At 42.5% G+C, this 23,740-nt stretch overlaps 1 protein-coding gene across 12 annotated transcripts in view; it reads right to left on the reverse strand.

The window, feature by feature from the left end:
• The window catches only part of myo9ab (myosin IXAb), a 225,214-nt gene that overhangs the window by 67,992 nt on the left and 133,482 nt on the right, over positions 1 to 23,740 (reverse strand). For all 12 annotated transcript variants that reach the window (XM_071326669.1, XM_071326668.1, XM_071326667.1 and 9 more), the window contains 2 exons: positions 16,707 to 16,823; positions 8,628 to 8,762 (listed from right to left, as the gene is read on the reverse strand). In XM_071326669.1, the coding sequence (XP_071182770.1) occupies positions 8,628 to 8,762; positions 16,707 to 16,823 (252 nt within the window). The remainder of the gene's footprint in view (positions 1 to 8,627; positions 8,763 to 16,706; positions 16,824 to 23,740) is intronic.

The following is a 23,740-nucleotide window of genomic DNA, read 5'->3' on the forward strand; positions in this document are numbered from 1 at the left end:
AAATGATTATTAGATAAAATATTGAGTTTGGTCTTTACTACTAGCCCATAAAAATGCATTGAACAATACATTAATAAATGGAAACAAAAAAAATATTCCTTATGATTTATTTTTTGACTAAGGTTTTGAAGTATCCGTCTCAGGAAATACTTTAGTTTTTTTGGCCACATATTTTGTTGGCACAAAACTACCTCCAACCCTTCGTTTGTATGGGTTACCTTCAGATTAGTGCCGTTTGGGCGTTACAGACATTTATGAGAAGACCGATTTTCGGCTCATGGTACGATAAACACAGTTGCAGGCCGGCATAGGCGGATGCAGTGGATTGCCCAAACCTGATATCTCTAGCTTAAACTGACGGATTCTGCTAGCCGATTTTTGTATTATGTTACTTAGATTGACGCATGGGTGCGTCAATAGACTCTTAAGGATTAACTTCCTTCATACTGGACACAGAAAGCATAAGCCACATTGAAACAGACCAGACGTTAACTATACAACAAAGGTCTCCAAGTGTGAACAGTCCCCCCCCCAAAAAAATGAGGGCGAGACTTTTTACAGTGTAACGTCGCGAAGAAAGTCGAGAAAACCATCAGTTTATGACACCTGGAACCCAGTGGAGTTGTGGGGGATATAAACAGGTTTAGGGGTGCAGGTTACGTATGTTAGCTGGGTGTTCTAAGCCCCTCGAGCTCTCCCGACTACTGTAGTATGACCCAGAAGCCCTGTGGGAGCCATCGTGTGCATCTTTGGGTCAGACACCATCACAACAACAGAGGACCAGGAAGTGGAACTAGCCGGGACGCCCATCTCCGCGGCTAGCAGGGCTTACGGTGTGGCCTGCTGAAGCAGGAACATGCTTTCATGTGTGCGACTTGACATGCCTACCCCTTCCTCTCTCTCTGAGGTCTAAACCCTATGTGGCAAGCACACTAAGAAAAGCCTTCTTAACATGCAGTAGTTAGAGAAAAGAGGTTGTGGAAAAGGAACCAGAAATGACAAATTAGTCATTAGTGTGCGTTTTAGAGGAAATAAGTCTTTCTATTCCTCAGCCCAAGTGGCAACTAGAGGCAAACTATACCCATGAAATTGTACATACAACTTACTCACATCACGAAGCATTACTATACCGTCTCATTATGACAGTGCACCTGTGTTCATCTATCACAAAAGACAAAAGTTCAAAATATATATATATATTTTTTTAGAATTGTCAAAGAAATGCCAACCTGGGACATGACAAATCTGCACTAAACACAGGGCAAAGCAATCAAGGCCTAAACCTTCCTGTATTACAGAGGGGAACATAAGTTTTATGTGCAACAGAGCTTTTCAGGGGTTATGGCCGTATCATCTATTACTGCAGTTTGTGCTCTCTTCCTGTGCTCTGTCTCTCTCTTTCTCTCTCCCCCTCTCGGTCACTTGCTCTCTGTCACTCGGCTCTCTCTCTCGCACTCTCCTCTTTTTCACTGCTCTCTCTCTGCATCCTATGCTGTATTGTGCTTGGCAGGCTGCCCCAGTGTTAATGGCCCAGGGCCGTAGGGGACAGAAGCAGGCTCTCTCTCGTTACTATAAAATGAAAGGGTGGTTTATTGAAGTGTAGGGAGGAACACTGGGTCTGTAGAGGGAGTTGGGAGCAGGTTATGGTGATTTTACACCTTTAAAAGCAGCTACAGTATAGATACAGCATTGTGAGTCATGGAGCATCTCTGTATAGCCTGATCCCAGATTTGTTAGAGCAGTCTTGCCAATAGGAGTTGGAAAGAGGCAACATAGGAGGAATAGATCTGGGATCAGGCTATCGGTGTTAGTGAGGGTAGTTTACTTTCTCTGTACTAATACTGTAGAGCAGAGAGTTCTGAAGGAGTCAGAGGATTGGGACTTAAGACGGATCCACATGACTCATAGTGATGACGTACTCAAGGCGTAAGCTGAACTCACTGACCGGAAATAGTAGCTACGGGGTTGGAATAAGGCGGTTACGGTAAAGCTAATGAAATCCTATCAAAATGATGGCCATTTTACATTTCATTAAGTTTCCAGACTTAAGTGGGTGGGTGATGCATCATGAATGAACTGGCATTCCATTTACACAATTATTCATAGAAAAGGCAGAATTGAATCGCCCTCTGATTTCAAACACAGACACCAGAGCACAGATGTTTTCTTGAAGTTGGTGAGAAGTCTATATATCTCAGGAGAGTGCCTAAATGTGATACACTGTTCGCATAGAGGCTGTGGTCAAGTGCTTTTGAGCTCGGATACGTCTGTAAATCATTTTCATACGGAGCGAAAATTAAGGAGCAATTGGCATGGCGGTGTAAACATTGGAGTCGGGCCCCTGTGGGTAATACTATTCGGTGGGGTCCTATTTGCTTTGGCCACTGTTCAAATGTAAACACTCAAATACTCGCTGCTGATAAGAGTAACTGATTGGTTGGAGAGGTGAGAGGGCCCAGTGTGGGGGAAGAGGACTAGGACAAATTTTTTGCATGTCATCACCCTAACAATTCAAGTTAGGATTTGGGGAGGATAAACTGGATAGCTGATCCTAGATTGAGCGCAAGCAAGGGGGAGTGGAATAAATTGACCCTACACACTAATCTGAGGTCGTTTTTGCATTTCATCAGGATCTTATCAGATTAGGATTTGGAGATTGTAGGCTGATCCTAGATCTGTGCCGATGTGCAGCTTCGACCCAGAGCAAGGGATGGGGATTAGAAGTGTGTAGCATTTTTCTTCATTCAAACGTCAGCTGGAGGGAGGGGACATGACCACACTACTATTCACAAACACAAATCATTCAGAATCTGGCAACCCCTTACACAGGGCCTGGTACTCAATTTAACCTCCACAGTTTGTATTGTAAAATAAACTCCCATATGAAAAAACAATAGCTATGCAGGGCCAAACTTTTGGGTGAACTTATAATAAACTTGAATCACCTTAAAGCAACATTAGGGGTGATGTTTTTGGGGTAAATGCTTAAGTGGCAGTTTCCTACTTACTAGTTGGCCATCACAAGGACAGGTCCTGATCATGTGTCAGAATGTTATGGCAAAATGTAGATTTCCGCCTATATAGACATACCCAAAAGTAATTAATTTCATGAGATAGCCATAAACAATAACTAGTAATGCGGCAGAGTTCTAGAAAGGTCTGGAACTCACCTTTCTGATAAAGATAGTTATACATTGCTGAGGTGTACTCACTTTTGAGGACAAAAGCTCAAGGAAATAATATTATGAAAATATAAACAACTATACAATTTTTTTTCTATAAAACATAAGTGGTTGAATAGGGCTTGAAGTACCTGAAATGCTTTCTAAATATAGTAACAATCAAATTACAAATAACTTAGAAGATTTCACCTTTCTTATAACTGTAAAACAAATCTGATCACATTTAGTGACGGTACAAATTTGGCCTCATTTCATAGAACTGACGACAGAGCATCTTCTACCAAGCCTCCGCTGAGCGATGCAGAGACACCATTAGAATGTTTGCAGAGTCGTTACAACTTCAGCTTTACGCACAAAGGTGACTCCGTCCCTCTATGACCAAGAGAAAGTGGCCGTGTTTCAATTCTACAAAATTATTTACAAACTATTCACAATGAGAGCTCTAAATCTGGCTGAAAATAATCACAGCGAGATGAAACCACGATTGATCAAATTGCTGAACTGTCCCCTTTCATATGGATTATGTGTGTGTTTGTTTTCGCAGGTGCATTTCGGTGCACCTGTGATAACCTCTGCAAATCTGTGTACGCGACCAATAAACTTTGATTTGATATGCCGTCTCCCAGGCTGGGCTCCGTCGATTCTTTGTCTAGGTAGGCCAGAAAATGTGATGTCTTTGCTTTGCTGACAGAGTGGTAGCGGGAAGCAGGCAGATGGGGCTTTCCAGCACTGGACCCTGCGACGTTCACAGAGCGCTTTGTACACCAGTCGGAACCGGTCCAGAACTGCTCAAAGTCCCCTTAATATCAAAGAAGTTTAAGAAACAAAGTGAGGTATGATGATAGAAATCTATAGTATAGGCCTAACAGAAAAACACTGACTTCATAAGATTTACTAAGGCTTGGTTGGTTTTAGCTACTGTTATGTTTGACAGGGCCTTACACAACAATGTTTTCCATGACAAATGACACATTCTGTTTCACACCTGAACTAATATTAACCAACACTGTACAATTGACCAGCTGTATTTGTTCAGAAAATCATTTTGTATTATTTCACTTCATATCAAATGTTCCTTTTTATGAGAAAAGAGCAATTAGTGCATTTCAAAAGTTGCTGTGAAGGCCCTAAGCTGGGCTAAAAACACTCAGTATGTTGTGTGTGTGTAGGAGTGGAGGGTGGAGGTGACAGAAACAGATGACATAGCCAATGCCAGCTGGTGGTTATATGTGAGCGTCATTGTGAGTGAAGGGACATTAGCCCACACGTTTAAAAACACTGCTCCCCCCCCCCCCCCCCCTTCCTCCTCCAGCTGGCAGCGATGGGCCCGCCCGCCGACCTGCCACAGCCAATCAGGGACCGGAGAGAGGGAGACGAGCGGTGACAGCCATCGTGTCTGTCTGTCTGATCACAGCGTACATCTATCCAGCATCAGTTTTAGGAGGTTACCATGAGAATGAGAGAGCTACGGTGGTTTACAGAGTAGACGACCTAACATTCAGTGCATACCACATCCACTGCAGTTGTATGCATGTGCATCAGAGATGTGTTGACTGCAGAACGAGGGTTTAGGGTATGTCATTGTGTTAAGGACAACTGAAGTGTTGCTCACCAGTTTCTCATCATGATAGGCCGAGACAGACAGAGTATTACTGTGTTAATGAAAACTCAAGTGTCTCAGCCTCGTAATGACAGCTCATCACACAGCCTAGGTCCTCCAGACCTAATTTACTCACGGGTGACATGCTAAATGTTAATTAAAGTACACTGAGGACGTGCAGGCAGTCACAAAATTGTCAGCCGGGTGATTGTCAAGCAAATAACGGTCGGTCTCAAGGTAATTGACCGTGAATTAACATAAACACATTTAGCATCTCCTGGCTTCCACACAGCCTACAAGTCACTGATGCAAACCTTTGGAACATCTACATTTTAAAAAGTCTAATAAATCCATGTAATACAGCCTACACCTTCACAATAAATCCATTATTTATTTTAGGCAGGTCTAAAGAAAATGTAGTCTATTTCCAGAAGAACAGAATAGTATACTCTGAGTTGTCCTTATGTTAGGCCCTGATCTGGCTATGCCATATGGCTGTGGGCTACACTAGCTCATTTATCAGACAAGATTTGGTTAGAATTCCGTGACATTATTTTATAGTATGAAGAATACAATTGAACACAGTGGAATAAAACAGAAAGGATATTTTCTCCAAACGATTTGCGTACATGCGGCTATTCTGTGTTGAGCGGTTAATGAAAAAATAGATACTCCTATATGTTTTATTGAGAGTTATTAATGTAACTTTAGTTGTTCTACAAACGTTGGGCTATATGTTTCCAAACATAGTCTGGGACAGTTGTGGGATGCGATAAATCCCAAATTAATACAACCACTAGCATCAAAAAAACATTTTTACGCAATGAGGCTGACACAACGTTTAGCTTAAAATGTGATCAACTATTAGGCTATTTCTTCACATTATAAGCGCAGCAATGCGCACACGGCAGTTGGCTATAAGCGTGGATGTTCCATTACCGGGAAAATACCATTATCAAAAAGGGTCTGTAAATGCAATTATGCAGGTAATGCTTTTATTATAAAGGTGCATTTTTATGGTGAAAATGATCTTCCCCAAACTTGAAACTCACGCACTGCTCATGTATGCCAGTTAGGCTCTACACCCCTTGTAAAGCGGATTAATGTGCTACATTTGAAGTTATCTGGCCACTTTAGTTGTGATACAAACCTTATCAAAACATATATAGGCCTATCGGCTAGGCTACATGAGGTGTGCGACTATGATTCGAAAAAGTCAACAAAAAAGGCATTGTTTCTTGCCTTACGCTGGGCATCCTTCACAAGTGATAATATATCATTCACAAGTGATAAGCAATGTGCTTAATATTAGGAGAGTTGAGAAATAAATATGGGCGGCCTAGCCTATAGAAAGCTGATGGGAGTCTCCTCTTTTTAATAGAGGCCATCACTCTGATTTTATAGAAATGTTGGGACACATGAAGTGTTTGATTCGATTTTTTATTACATTTGCTTTGATGTCAGTGTGATTAGAGGGACAATAGAGTGCTGAGCACCAGGCAGTTAGGAAGTTTGGTAGGTTACTAATGACCATCAGCAGCATTAGAGCTTGGAGAAGCCTAATTACCGTGACTAAACAGTCAAGTGGAATTTGACTGCCTTCATGACGCCAATGTGGCGGTAATACGGTCACCGCAACAGCCCTACATGCAGTGTAGCGATGGTTGAAATAGAACAGAGAGATTCAACCACACATACATTATTCTACACTTAGACAAAGAGGGAAAGACCTACGGTAAAATAATGATTACCTGATTAGATATGAAAACACTCAAACACAATTACAGACAAAATCAATTGATCAATTGACAGAAGAGTGAATCTAAAAGGTCCTGCTTTAGCGCAACCACTTAGCAGCTGTGTGTGTGTGTGTGTGTGTGTGTGTGCCCTTTCTGCCCTGCTATTTCACTGTAATGGCAGTGGGTTAGTAGATACGTGTAGTAGTGCAGGTGGTGAGTCATGGAGAGGTAACAGTACTGACAGTTTCTGACGCAAATGACCGGTCACAGCAATGACACGCAGCAGCTAAAGGACTCAGGGCTAACTTGAAAAAGAGATTCCTATCTCAATGGGACCAGGTCCTGTATCCACAAAGCGTCTCAGTAGGAGTGCTGATCTATGATCAGTTTTGACTTTTAGATCATAATAAATAATATTATATGGAAAGATCCTAGATCAGCACTACTTCTCAGATGTTTTGTGGATACGGGCACTGGTTAAATAAAGAATAAATTAATAAAAACATGCATCATAGAATTAATGCTAGGATGGATGAACTATACTTCCTGGTACAGAGAAAAATAACACAAAAAATGAATTGGATGTTCTAAGCCCACAATAATGCTTAAACCACATCAGGATAAAATGTTGAGTGTAGTTACCTTTAAATTCAAGTGCGCACCAGCAAGAGAACATTCTTTGGTCAGTGGAGTTTTCTGTAGCGCACATGTGATTACGGAGTTTGCAAAACAAAAGGCCACTGGATTGATGCAAATAATCATGATATCATCCTGCCAGGTAGGCATAGTTTACCTCGTAAAATAACATTTAGAAGGTTTTTGGGATCATCTCAACAAGAAGGTTATCATTAGCATCATCGCTAACGGCTGCACAAAAGGTAGACATACACGCGCATCACAGATACGGCCATTGCCTTTTCAGAAAGTTGCAGGGAATATGAATCACTGACACATTTTGTTTGATGTCTTATGATCAACTTAATACATGTTCTAAAAAGTTCAATCAATTTAGTTGATTTTCTACCAAATATATTTTAGAATATTGTTGAATTCCGTTTTAATGTCTGGATTCTGTGATTCAGTCCGCAACGCAGATATGGTAAGGCCCCACATAAGCAACTTAAAATCCTCAAAAGTCCGCAAAAGAAACTTACCACACTGAAAAGTCTGCATAAGAAATTTAAAACACACAGAACTTGAGTAAGAAACGAACCACACTCAAAAGTTCTCCCAGTATGCCATAAGCAAATGAACAAACTCAAACACCATGCATACAAAACATGAATAGAACAAGCCTATCTCCAGGTCATTATAAGTAGTAAACACAGACAGAGGGGAGACAGGCAGCGTTACTCGAGTCGGTAGCCAAGAAGGCCAAAACATCCTCATCAAAACCAAATCAAAACACCCCGCCTGGAAACCTATTGAGTGCGTAAATTCCAGACCTCGTAAACCGTGCATTTACTGCATTCCTTCCGACGATGAGGAAATAGCCCTTTTTCACAACCCTATTCATTCTGTGTGGTTTTCATCTACTGTTTCAATCTGAAGCGATAAAAAGCCCTATCATTTTTGGAGAAATCATCTATAAACATAATGTTGTGGAATGTGGAGTAGATTCAATGCAGTGACACGAACACATACCCACTCTGAAGCGCAGACACACACACACACACACACACACACACACACACACACACACACACACACACACACACACACACACACACACACACACACACACACACACACACACACACACACACACACACACACACACACAGTATGACGCTAACACACACAACGGCTGGGTGTGAGCGATTGTGTGCCCAGCGAATAAGACCAATGTGAGGGTACTATAGAAAGGAAATGACAACACACCTCACAATAGCCATTGTGGAACTTCGTAAACAGGCAGATCAGTCACTGCTTTCAGGTTAAAGTGCTCACACATCTCAGCTAAAGAGCCATAAGTCACAACTATAGAAATATATAATTACTAGAATGGACATTTGCATTCAAGTCAACATTCCATGATGGGTAGACTCGCAGCTTCCTTCTATTTCTACAGTCACACACACACACACACACACACACACCTCTTACCTGCTCAAGCTTAAAGATGTGCTGATTGAAGTAGTGCTGGAGCCTCTCGTTGGCAAAGTTGATGCAGAACTGCTCAAAGCTGTTGTTCTCGTAGTCTTCAAAGCCAAAAATGTCCAACACTCCAATTGAAAGAATCTGAAGTGAAAGAGAGAGTTCAGTTTCATTTGGCATTGATCAAATATTAAACATTTGAGTACATAATACTCAATTTAGAAAAAAGACAATGAGCTCTTGATGAACCTCCCATCAAAACCTACATAACCCGAACATAATGGAATAACGGTGCACCATATGTCACTGTCCATGCCATCATGCTATCTCTATGCAGGCCTCATGAAAAGCGTACAATTTGTAAGACCCAAACAAAACAGGGGAATGACAAATTGTGAGTGACAGATGGATGTTCAACTCTGCTCCAATATCTTATGTCTCAAGAGTCTAGCGGTCTGGCTGAGCACATCAGAGAGCACTGTGGGACAGAAGAGAGCTAAGGGACAACAGTGCCTCTAACATTGCCCCAAACCACAGCAGTCTAAATCTACCCTCATCTGCTCTCCCACACACACACACACACACGTCTGTTGAGCACCACCAAAACAAGCAGAAGAGGCCATCATGCCATCTGCCTCAATTTTCTGGGCACACATGTGGACACAAACACACGCACGCATTTGGGAGGAGAGAAGCAAATGTGATCTGTGATCTAATCCTTTGCATGCCCACTGGGCAAAGCCAGTCAGCTGCCACGGTGACCCCTCCCAAACCCACATGCAGCAAAAATGATGCAACTTCAGTACACACCAAACTGAGATAGAGCGAAACATAATCAGTACAGATAACAGTAACAAAGAAACAGAGAGAGAGAGAGAGAGAGAGACCTTTTAATAGAGCCACAGACCAAATGAAAGAGGTCAATAGAGCTAGACATGAGGTTAGGTAAGAAAAGAAAAGGTCTGTTAGACGTTACACTGTTAGCATGCCAGCTAAAAGCTAACAAGCTCCTCTGGTTTTTCCACACTCCGAGCCCTGCTGGAACACACAGCCTACGCAATCTTAATCACAGTGCAAAAACTTGACGAATTCTACTGGCCTGTGATGAAATTATGTGTGTGTGAGTGAGCCAGTGACAGAGAAAGAGAGAGTGTGTGTTTGTGTGTGTGTGTATGTGTTTGTGTGCGTATGTACAGTTGAAGTCGGAAGTTTACATACATTTAGATTGGAGTCGTTAAAACTCGTTTTTCAACCACTCCACAAATTTCTTGTTAACAAACTATAGTTTTGGCATGTCGGTTAGGACATCTGCTTTGTGCATGACACAAGTAATTTTTCCAACAATTGTTAACAGACAGATTATTTCACTTATAATTCACTGTATCACAATTCCAGTGGGTCAGAAGTTTACATACAATAAGTTGACTGTGCCTTTAAACAGCTGGAAAGTTCCAGAAAATTATGTCATGGCTTTAGAAGCTTCTGATAGGCTAATTGACATCATTTGAGTCAATTGGAGGTATGCCTGTGGATGTATTTCAAGGCCTACCTTCAAACTCAGTGCCTCTTTGCTTGACATCATGGGAAATTCAGAAGAAATCAGCAAAGACCTCAGACAAATAATTGTAGACCACAAGTCTGGTTCATCCTTGGGAGCAATTTCCAAACGCTTGAAGGTACCACATTCATCTGTACAAACAATTGTACGCAAGTATAAACACCATGGGACCACGCAGCTGTTATACTGCTCAGGAAGGAGACGTGTTCTGTCTCCTAGAGATGAACGTACTTTGGTGCAAAAAGTGCAAATTAATCCCAGAACAACAGCAAAGGACCTTGTGAAGATGCTGGAGGAAACAGGTACAAAATTATCTATATCCACAGTAAAACGAATCCTATATCGACATAACTTGAAAGGCTGCTCAGCAAGGAAGAAGCCACTGCTCCAAAACTGCCATAAAAAAGCCAAACTACGGTTTGCAACTGGGGACAAAGATCGTACTTTTTGGAGAAATGTCCTCTGGTCTGATAGTTTGAACTGTTTGAACTGAACTGTTTGGTCTGCACAATGTATCACCGGGGGCAAACTACCTGCCCTCCAGGACACCTACACCACCCGATGTCACAGGAAGGCCATAAAGATCATCAAGGACAACAACCACCCGAGCCACTGCCTGTTCAACCCGCTATCATCCAGAAGGCGAGGTCAGTACAGGTGCATCAAAGCAGGGACCGAGAGACTGAAAAACAGCTTCTATCTCAAGGCCATCAGACTGTTAAACAGCCACCACTAACATTGAGTGGCTGCTGCCAACATACTGACTCAACTCCAGCCACTTTAATAATGGAAAAATTAATGGATTTAAAAAAAATCAATAGCCACTTTAAACAATGCCACTTAATATAATGTTTACATACCCTACATTACTCATCTCATATGTATATACTGTACTCTATACCATCTACTGCATCTTGCCATCTTTATGTATTACATGTATCACTAGCCACTTTAAACAATGCCACTTTTATATGTTTACATACCCTACATTACTCATCTCATATGTATATACTGTACTCGATACCATCTACTGCATCTTGCCTATGCCGTTCTGTACCATCACTCATTCATATATTTTTATGTACATATTCTTTATCCCTTCAGACTTGTGTGTATAAGGTAGTAGTTGTGGAATTGTTAGGTTAGATTACCCGTTGGTTATTACTGCATTTTCGGAACTAGAAGCACAAGCATTTCGCTACACTCGCATTAACATCTGCTAACCATGTGTATGTGACCAATAAAATTTGATTTGATAATGACAATCGTTATGTTTGGAGGAAAAAGGGGGCGGCTTCCAAGCCGAAGAACACCATCCCAACCGTGAAGCACGGGGGTGGCAGCATCATGTTGTGGGGGTGCTTTGCTGCAGGAGGGACTGGTGCACTTCACAAAATAGACAGCATCATGAGGGAGGAAAATTATGTGGATATATTGAAGCAACATCTCAAGACATCAGTCAGGAAGTTAAAGCTTGGTCGCAAATGGGTCTTCCAAATGTACAATGTCCCCAAGCATACTTCCAAAGTTATGGCAAAATGGCTTAAGGACAACAAAGTCAAGGTATTGGAGTGGCCATCATGAAGCCCTGACCTCAATCCTATAGAAAATGTGTGGGCAGAACTGATAAAGTGTGTGCGAGCAAGGAGGGCTACAAACCTGACTCAGTTACACCAGCTCTGTCAGGAGGAATGGGCCAAAATTCACCCAACTTATTGTGGGAAGCTTGTGGAATGCTACCCGAAACATTTGACCCAAGTTAAACAATTTAAAGCAGGGGTGTCAAACTCATTTCGCATCGTGGGCCACATACGGCCTAGGGAGATGTCAAGTGGGCCGGACCATTAAAATTATACCATACTCTGCTATAAATAACCAAAATATCATGTCTTTCCTTTGTTTTGGTGTAAAGAAGCACAAGAACATTAGGAAAATATTGAAATTTAATGAACTATCCTTTTACAAAACATTTAATGAAACACCTCATATTTCCTTAGACAAATGTGCAATTTACTTTTATCATTCACAAATATGCATTGCAACTGATCCCACTGATTGTACAAAGGCACAAAACTTTAATTGGTACTGAAAAATATAGTAATGCACTTTAAGATTAAATGAGACTTTTAAAGAAAGGAATTTTTAAACCACTTACACATACGCATATAAAATCTAAATGTAATCCCTGCGTACACCTTACAAACTAAGGAGAGTGATTTTAAATGTGTAATGAAGAAAGTGTTCGCCTGTCCTGTAAATCTGTAAACTTCATACATGAAACATACATACACATACAATACATACTGAAAATTTATGGAGTTGTATGAACAGTAGAATTCCATCACACAACTTTTGTTTTGAAGCTGCTGACTAACATTAAAGTGCACATTTTTTTAAATCACCACAGTAAGGATTCATCTTCACAGAGCTGTATTCTTTCAATGCAAACAGTATCTAAGGCAGCATTTTAAAGGTGTTAGTCTAGTCTGGACTTGTATTTGTTCCTGAAACTTGGCATCTTTTGGCCTGTACAAGTGCATCAACACCAGGTGTCATGTCCTGACTAGCTGTCACTTTCAGAATGTCATTTAAGTGCTTGTTTGTGAGCCTTGAACGCATTTTTGTTTTATTGATATTCATCACTGAGAAAATTTGTTCACAAAGGTAGGTTGTCCCAAACATGCACAAAATTTTAGCAGCCAGGGCTGTTAATTTGGGGTACCCTGGTAGTAGATACTGATAAAATCTGTCCAGACCTACAGAGGCAAATTTGCCCTTCAAATCTGCATCACACTGCAAATCAATTATCTCTAGCTGAATTTCGACCGGCAGATCAGAAGCTTTAACTGTGAAAGGTGAGCGAAAAACTGAAAATTCTGTCTCAAGTTCACCAAATACCTGAAAACGTTTCTCAAACTCCCGCAGTAGTCCTGCAATTTTGTCTTTGTACCGTTTCATGTCCGCATCAGGTCTGGTCACACACACATCTCTCAGACAGGGGAAATGAGCAGGGTTGCCATTTGCCAGTTGCATCTCCCACAAAGTCAGCTTCAACTTAAATGCATGTATGTTGTCAGAAAACTGTGTGACAACTTTTTTGCGGCCTTGCAACATTTTGTTCAGATTGTTCAAGTGTTCAGTAATATCAACCAAGAATGCAAGGTCCCGTAGCCATTCCTGAGATTGTAATTCCAACACCGGTTTTCCTTTTTTCTCCATGAACTGTCCGATTTCCTCTCGTAGATCAAAGAAATGCCTCAGCACAGCGCCTCGGCTTAACCATCTCACTTCAGTGTGGTATGGCAGGCTGTGGGTAATGTTGCTGTCGCTGAGAAGTTTGTCAAACTGACGATGGTTCAGACCTCTGGACCGGATGAAATTTACAGTGCGAACAACCACCTCCATGACGTGGTCCATTTTCAGCGACTTGCAACACAATGCCTCCTGGTGCAAAATACAGTGAAATGTCCAGAAACGATCTCCTCCATTAAGGGCTTGAACTTTGTCTTTGAACTTTGTCGCGACACCTGCTTTCTTTCCGACCATGGATGGCGCGCCGTCTGTAGCCAGGCTGACAGCGCGGGACCAGTCCACTCCAACTCTGTCCAATGCAGCAACGACAGAGCCGAAAATGTCCACGGCTGTTGTGGTGTCCATCATTGGCACCAACTCAAGAAACTCTTCAGTAACAGTCAATGTCTCATCAACTCCTCGAATAAATATGGCCAGTTGGGCCACGTCTGTGATGTCAGTGCTCTCGTCAATTGCCACGGAAAATGCAATAAATGACTTGACTCTCTGTTTCAATTGACTGTCTAAATCTGCCGATAGTTCCGAAATCCTCTCTGCTATAGTATTCCTCGTCAGGCTAATATTGGCAAAAGCTTGTCGCTTCTCGGCACATACAAGTTCAGCCGCCTTCATCATGCATCGTTTAACAAAGTCACCGTCGGAATACGGCTTCGATGCTAATGCTATTTCGCTAGCAATTAGGTAGCTGGCTTTTACCGCTGCTTCACTGACTTCTCGGCTCTGGATGAAAGTTGACTGCTGTTTCCTCAGACCCGCCAGCAATTCGTTAATCTTATCTCTTCTCAGTTGTCCTTGCAAGCCGTCATATTTTTCGCTGTGATGAGTCTCGTAGTGGCGTCGAATATTATATTCCTTCAATACCGAAACTTGTTGCAAACACACCAAGCACGAAGGTTTTCCGTGCATCTCTGTAAATAAATAGGACGTGGTCCATTTTTCTTTGAAAATTCTACACTCCTTATCTACTTTTCTCCGTTTGGATAACGACATTTTGGCTAATGAGGTATTAAGGTATTAACAACGTCGTAACAAGCAGCAGATGGCGCATTGATACCGTCTGCTGTTTTCAGTCTGTCTCAGTGATGCAGCTTGTCTTCTACTCTGATGGAAAGAGTGCGCCCCTTAGCGGATAATCCATGAATTGCAGCGAATTAAAAATATTAATTCCATGTCTTTTATGCATTTTTTCCACTTTCAAATTATCCTGCGGGCCTGATCGAACCTCCTTGGGGGCCGGTTCCGGCCCGCGGGCCGTATGTTTGACACCCCTGATTTAAAGGCAATGCTACCAAATACTAATTGAGTGTATGTAAACTTCTGACCCACTGGGAATGTGATGAAAGATATAAAAGCTGAAATAAATAATTCTGTCTACTATTATTCTGACATTTCACATTCTTAAAATAAAGTGGTGATCCTAACTGACCTAAGACGGGGAATTTTTACTAGGATTAAATGTCAAGAATTGTGAAAAACTGAGTTTAAATGTATCTGGCTAAGGTGTATGTAAACTTCCAACTTCAACTGTATATTATGTATGTGTGTGTGTCAGAGCTTGCATGAGTGTGAAGAATGTGTGTGAGGGAATGAATGCGTTTTTGTGTGAGGGAATGTGTGCGTGTGTCAGTGCTTACATGAACGACTTGATGCGTGCTGTGTGTGTGTACACTACCAGTCAAAAGTTTGGACACACCTACTCATTCAAGGGTTTTTCTTAATTTTTGCTATTTTATACATTGTAGAATAATAGTGAAGACATCAAAAACATGAAATAACACATATGGAATCATGTAAAAACCAAAAAAGTGTTAAACAAATCAAAATATTTTTTATATTTGAGATTCTTCAAATAGCCAGCCTTTACCTTGACAGCTTTGCACACGCTTGGCATTCTCTCAACCAGCTTCATGAGGTAGTCACTTGGAATGGTTTTCAACTAACAGGTGTGCCTTGTTCAAAGTTAATTTGTGGAATTTCTTTCCTTCTTAATGCGTTTGAGCCAATCACAATGTGTTGTGACAAGGTAGTGGGGTATACAGAAGATAGCCCTATTTGGTAAAAGCCATATTAGGGCAAGAGCAGCTCAAATAAGCAAAGAGAGACGACAGTCCATCATTACTTTAAGACATGAATTGTCAGTCAATCCGGAAAATTTCAAGAACTTTGAAAGCGCAGTCGCAAAAAAATGGCTCTCATGAGGACCGCCACAGGAATGGAAGACCCAGAGTTACCTCTGCTGCAAAGGACACGTTCATTAGAGTTACCAGCCTCAGAAGTTGCAGCCCAAAATAAATTCTTCAGAGTTCAAGTAACAGACACATCTCAACATCAACTGTTCAGATAAGACTGTGTGAGTCAGTCCTTCATGGTCGAATTGCTGCGAAAAAAACACCATTAAAGGACACCAATAATAATAAGAGACTTGCTTGGGCTAAGAAACACGAGCAATGGACATTTGACCGGTGGAAATTATTCCTTTTGTCTGGAGTCCAAATTGGAGATTTTTGGTTCCAATCACGGTGTCGGTGAACGGATGATCTCCACATGTGTAGTTCCCACCGTGAAGCATGGAGGAGGAGGTGTTCTGGTGTGGTGCTGCTTTGCTGGTGACACTGTCTGTGATTTATTTACAATTCAAGGCACACTTCACCAGCATGGCTACCACAGCATTATGCAGTGATACGCCATCCCATCTGGTTTGGGTTTAGTTGGACTATCATTTGTTTTTCAACAAGACAATGACCCAACACACCTCCAGGCTGTGTAAGGGCTATTTGACCAAGAAGGAGAGTGATGGAGTGCTGCATCAGATGACCTGGCCTCCACAATCCCCCGACCTCAACCAAATTGAGATGGTTTGGGATGAGTGTGACCGCAGTTTGAAGGAAAAGCAGCCAACAAGTGCTCAACAAATGTGGGAACTCCTTCAAGACTGTTGGAAAATAATTCCAGGTGAAGCTTGTTGAGAGAATGCCAAGAGTGTGCAAAGCTGTCATTAAGGCAAAGGGTGACTATTTGAAGAATCTCAAATCTCAAATATATTTTGATTTGTTTAACACAATTTTGGTTACTACATAATTCCATATGTGTTATTTCATAGTTGTGATGTCTTCACTATTATTCTACAATGTAGAAAATAGTTTTAAAAAATTTAGAAAAACACTTGAATGAGTAGGTGTTCTAAAACGTTTGACCGGTAGTGTAGGTCTAAATCCTACCTTGGCACTGTCCTCCAGGTCTTTGTTGTTGAGCAGGGCATGGTTGGTCCTGAAGACAATCCAGTCAAACAGGGCGCTATACAGGGATTTGGCCATGGAGTCCCGCACGGTTCCAGCCTACATTCACACAGAGACAATCATGACACATTTTACTGTCTTGCTCCAATCACAGCGCTATATCAATCAATCAAATTTATAAAGTACATGCATTTCATCTGGACAATGGGCTTATCCTCCTGTCAACCCCCCCTGCTCCTCCCCTTCACAAACACACACAATATTCTCCCCTCTTGATCTTGAGCTGTACACACTGTAGGACAATATAAAAACACAATGTTGTCCAAATCCTTACATAATGTAGATTAGGTACAAGCAGCAATGGAAAACATTTCCATAAAATAATCTGTCGTACTCTTCACAACACACCAAATTAATCCACTAGACAGAAATAGAGACGTGTGTGTGTGTGTGTGTGTGTGTGAGCATCTGTAACATATTATTTAAGTACCTTATTGTCCCAGATGTTTCTCCCTTCTTAAAGTGCTTGCTAATCTTCCTGCACAGCATGTGGTTTTACAGAGATGTAATACTGCACAACGTTAATCAGACATGCAAGGGCAAACCCACAAAGGCTATAACTGCAGCACTACAAAACAAAACTACTGTACCGTATCCTTCTTTCTCCTAATCTGTTTATCTAGGCTTAACTATCTCTCTAGTCTAATATATTTGTATTTCCATCAAGTCTGTGTGTCAGTCTGTGCGTGCGCGTGCCAGTCTGTGCGTGTGTGTGTCAGTCTGTGTGTGTGTGTGTGCGTCAGTCTGTGTGTGTGTGTGCGTCAGTCTGTGCGTGCGCGTGCCAGTCTGTGCGTGTGTGCGTCAGTCTGTGTGTGTGTGTGTGTGTGTGTGCGTCAGTCTGTGTGTGTGTGTGTGTGCGTCAGTCTGTGTGTGTGTGCGTCAGTCTGTGTGTGTGTGTGTCAGTCTGTGTGTGTGTGTGTGTGTCAGTCTGTGTGTGTGTGTGTGCGTCAGTCTGTGTGTGTGTGTGTGTGTGTGCGTCAGTCTGTGTGTGTGTGTGTGTGTGTGCGTCAGTCTGTGTGTGTGTGTGTGTGTGTGTGTGCGTCAGTCTGTGTGTGTGTGTGTGTGTGTGCGTGCGTCAGTCTGTGTGTGTGTGTGTGTGTGTGCGTGCGTCAGTCTGTGTGTGTGTGTGTGTGTGTGTGTGCGTGCGTCAGTCTGTGTGTGTGTGTGTGTGTGTGTGTGTGTCAGTCTGTGTGTGTGTGTGTGTGTGTGTGTGTGTGCGTCAGTCTGTGTGTGTGTGTGTGTGTGTGTGTGTGTGTGCGTCAGTCTGTGTGTGTGTGTGTGTGTGTGTGTGTGTGTGTGTGTGTGCGTGCGTCAGTCTGTGTGCGTGCGTCAGTCTGTGTGCGTGCGTGCGTGCGTCAGTCTGTGTGCGTGCGTGCGTCTGTGTGCGTGCGTGCGTGCTGTGTGCGTGCGTGCGTCAGTGCGTGCGTGCGCGTCAGTCTGTGTGCGTGCGCGCGTCAGTCTGTGTACGCACGTGCGTGCGCGCGTCAGTCTGTGTACGCACGTGCGTGCGCGCGTCAGTCTGTGTACGCGCGTGCGCGCGTCAGTCTGTGTACGCGCGTGCGCGCGTCAGTCTGTGTACGCGCGTGCGCGCGTCAGTCTGTGTACGCGCGTGCGCGCGTCAGTCTGTGTACGCGCGTGCGCGCGTCAGTCTGTGTACGCGCGTGCGCGCGTCAGTCTGTGTACGCGCGTGCGCGCGTCAGTCTGTGCGTGTTTGGTTGTCAGTCTGTGTGTGTTTGGTTGTCAGTCTATGTGTGTGTGTTTGTGTGTGTGTCAGTCTGTGTGTGTGTGTGTCTGTGTGTGTCAGTCTGTGTGTGTGTGTGTGTGTGTGTGTGTGTGTGTGTGTCAGTGTGTGTGTGTGTGTGTGTGTGTGTGTGTGTGTGTGTGTGTGTGTGTGTGTGTGTGTGTGTGTGTGTGTGTGTGTGTGTGTGTGTGTCAGTCTCTGTGTGTGTGTGTGTGTGTGTGTGTGTGTGTGTGTGTGTGTGTGTGTGTGTGTGTGTCAGTCTGTGTGTGTGTGTGTCAGTCTGTGTGTTTGTGTGTCAGTCTGTGTGTGTGTGTGTAAGTCTGTGTGTGTGTGTGTGTGTGTGTGTCTGTGTGTGTGTGTCAGTCTGTGTGTGTGTGTGTGTGTGTGTGTGTGTGTGTGTGTGTGTGTGTGTCTGTGTGTGTGTGTGTGTGTGTCAGTCTGTGTGTGTGTGTGTGTGTGTGTGTGTGTGTGTGTGTGTGTGTGTGTGTGTGTGTGTGTGTGTGTGTGTGTCAGTGTGTGTGTGTGTGTGTCGGTGCTTTGCTGGTGACACTGTCTGTGATTTATTTAGAATTCAAGGCACACTTAACCAGCATGGCTACCACAGCGATGTGCCATCCCATCTGGTTTGCGCTTAGTGGGACTATCATGTGTTTTTCAACAGAACAATGACCCAACACACCTCCAGGCTGTGTAAGGGCTATTTGCTGTGTAAGGGCTATTTGACCAAGAAGGAGAGTGATGGAGTGCTGCATCAGATGACCTGGCCTCCACAATCACCCGACCTCAACCCAATTGAGATGGTTTGGGATGAGTTGGACCACAGAGTGAAGGAAAAGCAGCCAACAAGTGCTCAGCATATGTTGGAACTCCTTCAATACTGCCAGAAAAGCATTCCAAGTGAAGCTGGTTGAGAGCCAAGTGAAGCTGGTCAAGAGTGCGCAAAGCTGTCATCAAGGTAAAGGGTGGCTACTTTGAAGAATCTCAAATATAAAATATATTTTGATTTGTTTAACACTTTTTTTGCAGTATCATTGACTCAGGGATGCTGATCCATTGTAATACCACTCTCTCTCTCAAATGCTGGGAGCCCAGCCAACACCTGCTCCCTGCACTGCACCAGCTTAGCAAAGCAAAACCAAGGCGCACACTTAGCGTTTCTACCTTTGCACTTGGCCACAGTCAAACGTTGAAGTACGTACTTTAGAAAGGCTAATGAACAAATAGACTATCATCAGCATTCTAACCTGATCTGTTCTTTAAAACCTCTCTAGGGTACGTGGGACGGTAGCGTCCCACCTGGCCAACATCCAGTGAAATTACAGAGCGCAAAATTCAAAAATACTGAATTCAAATATTTAAACTTTCTTGAAAATATATGTGTTATACATCAAAATAAAGCTTCACTTCTTGTTAATCCAGCCACCATGTCAGATTTCAAAAAGGCTTTACGGCGAAAGCAAACCATGCGATTATCTGAGGACAGCACCCCGCATACAAACACATGAAAATCATATTTCAACCAGGCAGGTGCGACACAAATGTCAGAAATAGCGATATAAAAAATGCCTTACCTTTGATGATCTTCTTCTGTTGGCACTCCAAAAGGTCCCAGTTACATCACAGATGGTCCTTTTGTTCGATAATGTCCTTCTTTATATCCATAAAAACTCAGTTTAGCTGGCGCGCTTCAGTCAATAATCCACTCAGTTTCCCTCCATCAAAATGCATACAAAATGAATCCCAAACGTTACTAATAAACTTTTCCAAACAAGTCAAACAACGTTTATAATCAAACCTTATGTATCCTAATACGCAAATACACTATAAAATTTAAGACGGAGAATAGTATGTTCATTACCGGAGATAAATAAGAAAGAACGCGCTTTCCTCCACGCGCTTGGAAACACTACAGCCAAAATGGGAGCCACCTAGAAAAACAAAAATGTCTGAGTCATTTTTCCAAAAACCAGCCTGAAACTCTTTCTAAAGACTGTTGACATCTAGTGGAAGCCCTAGGAACTGCAATTTGGGAGGACTTGAGCTAATAAATTATAGTACTAGCCATTGAAAATAGTGGTAAGCTGATTCTTTTTTGGGGGGATGGTTTGTCCTCGGGGTTTCGTCTGCCATATCAGTTCTGTTATACTCACAGACATAATTGTAACAGTTTTAGAAACTTTAGAATGTTTTCTATCTCAATCTACCAATTATATGCATATCCTAGCATCTGGGCCTGAGTAACAGGCAGTTTACTTTGGGCACGCTTTTCATCCGGATGTCAAAATACTGCCCCCTACCCCAGAGAGGTTGTTTTTTAAGGAGGACACAAGAAGTGGTGCTGAGACGTTGGAGAACGTGTAGCCCTATATTGGATGCCGTGCATTCACGCATGTACGCCCTAGAAGGCTACAAAGCGTAGCCTTAGGGGGTTACTTGTTTCTGAAAATCCTGTTACTTAAGGCATATCTATAATTCGTAACTCCTTCTACATCCATCCGGATTGTATAATGTGTGGATATCTGTAAAGAAACCGTCTGACCCTAACTTTCTCTAAACCGGCACCAACTGTATAACTCGGCTGGGATAGACTGCGGTAGGCTACATGGAACCGTGCCTTGCTAGTGGAGAATGAATAGGAGATGCTAACAATGCTAGCCAATATCAATGTTACATCACAGAGGCCCAACATCGCGATACTTCCAGCAAAGCTTCGCGAAGCAGACTCTACAGGCCAGACCGGGATTTGGGAAGTCAATGTGAGAAGTGAAAGGTTCGTGAAATGTTCGAAAGTAAAAAAACTGACATGATTAAATTTTTATCAAAAACAACTTTATATCACAGGAGTGACTTTGATTTGACGCCCTGCACATACGCAGTTCAGCGCGAGAAGACACCCAATGACTAATTCTCTGCACGAGCTTAGCTAGCCAACATCGCCTACAAGCGTGATCAGGGATCTTTATTGGAGAAGCAGTTTCTAGGAATCTTCATACTGTACTATCTTTGGTAACATGTTAGCATGCCAGCTATGTTCCTCTATTGCTAACAATGTTAGCTAGCCAACAATAGTGCAATGTTTGTTAGCATGCCAGATGACAAGTTCCTCTGGTTTTTCTACACTCCAAGCCCTGCTGTGCTACAACACTACAGCTTTAGGTGTTTTGAAATTCAGAGCCAAAGCTTTAAGTGTTTCCAGACACACAAATCAGTTTTTGGACACGTCGTCGATCCATAAAAAGCAACAGTGACAAGATAGACAATTATTGTGCCTCGACAAGCCAAAGGGAAAATATGCTCTCTACTTACGGTGATGAAAGACATGCTAAGCTAGGGCTATGGCGGTCATTCAATTTTGTCAGCCGGTAACTGTCATGCAAATAAATGCTAGTCTCATTGTAATTGACCGTTAATTAACAAACATGTTTAGCATCTCCGGGTTTCCGCGCTTAGCCTATGCGGACGTTACATGGAACATCTACATTTAAAAATAAATCAATTTAATATAGCCTAAACCATCACAATAAATCCATTATTGATTTTATGCAGGTTTATAGAAACATATGTATCATTCTGAGTCGTCCTTATGTTAGGCCCTGATCTGGCTATGCCATATGGCTGTGGGCTACACTAGTTCATTTAACAGGTAAGATTCGCTTATAATTCCTTTGGCATTATTTTATAGTAAGACGAATACAACTGAACATAGATGAATAAAATAGAAAGGATATTTTCCCCAAAACAATTTCCGAGGGAGTTTGATTCAATCATTTGAAACAGGTCCTCCTATATATATGCTTAATCAGAGTTATTCATGCAACTTTAGTTGGGATACAAACCTTAGGCTCCATGTTTTGATTTCGAATACATTCTAAGGCTGCATGATGCAACTAATGATGATTTTGAAAAAAAGTTGCATTAAAAAGGCATGAGCTCTGCTCTGTTTCTTGCACAGGCCACACGCACTTCATCAGTCTCTCATTCACAACTTGTTAATATTCTCACCCATCAGACTATTCTCAATTTAATCTGGTATTTACATATAGCCAACTAATTATGTATGGAATCATTTTTTACTTAGAATGGCCCACATAAAAAACATGTCATCCGTAGCCTGCACTCGAATAGCGAACACGGTTACGTTTTTAATTCGTCAGGTATGCTACACCGGTTGTAAAGCGGATTCATGTGCTTAATTTTAAGAATTGAGCAATAAATATAGCAGCACAAGAAATACAGTAGTGGCCAGTCGAAACAATTTTTATACACGATTGCACAATGACTGACCAAAAGAAAGTGGTCAGATGAAGCAGATGCTAAGCTACAGGACTGTTTTGTTAGCACAGACTGAAATATGTTCCTGGGATTCTTCTAATGGCATTGAGGAGTACACCACATCAGTCACTGGCTTCATCAATAAGTGCATCGATGAAACATGCATGAGAGCACCAGCTGTTCCGGACGACTGTGTGATCATGCTCTCCGAAGCAGATGTGAGTAAGACCTTAAAACAAGTCAACATTCACAAGGCCGCAGGGCCAGACGGAATACCAGGACGTGTACTCCGAGCATGCGCTGACCAACTGGTAAGTGTCTTCACTGAAATGTTCAACCTGTCCCCGACTGAGTCTGTAAAACCAACATGTTTTAAGCAGACCACCATAGTGCCTGTGCCCATGAACACTAAGGTAACCTGCCTACCGACACGTAGCACTCACGTCTGTAGCCATAAAGTGCTTTGAAAGGCTGGTCTTGGCTAACATCAACACCATTATCCCAGAAACCCTAGACCCCAGAAACCCTAGGTTGAGAGCTTCAAGTTCCTTGGTGTCCACATCACCAACGAACTATCATGGTCCAAACACACTAAGACAGTCGTGAAGACGGCACGACAAAGCCTATTCCCCCTCAGGAGACTGAAAGGATTTAGCATGGGTCCTCAGATCCTCAAAAGTTTCTACAGCTACAAACTCTCGACCCTCTCCACTACAGCCCCGTCAATGTTAATGGGGGCCTGTTCGGCCCGCCTTTTCCTGTAGTCCACAAATCAGCTCCTTTGTCTTGCTCACATTGAGGGAGAGGTTGTTGTCCTGGCACCACACATAAGACCGAATCAAGGAGGTCGGTCACCTATAGGCTACGCTTAGAGTTATTTGGCCACTTTAGTTGTGATTCAAACCTTATCAAAACATATAGGCTTATGGGCTAGGCTACATGA

Source organism: Salvelinus alpinus, chromosome 9 (genome assembly GCF_045679555.1).
Source record: "Salvelinus alpinus chromosome 9, SLU_Salpinus.1, whole genome shotgun sequence".
NCBI lineage: Eukaryota > Metazoa > Chordata > Actinopteri > Salmoniformes > Salmonidae > Salvelinus > Salvelinus alpinus.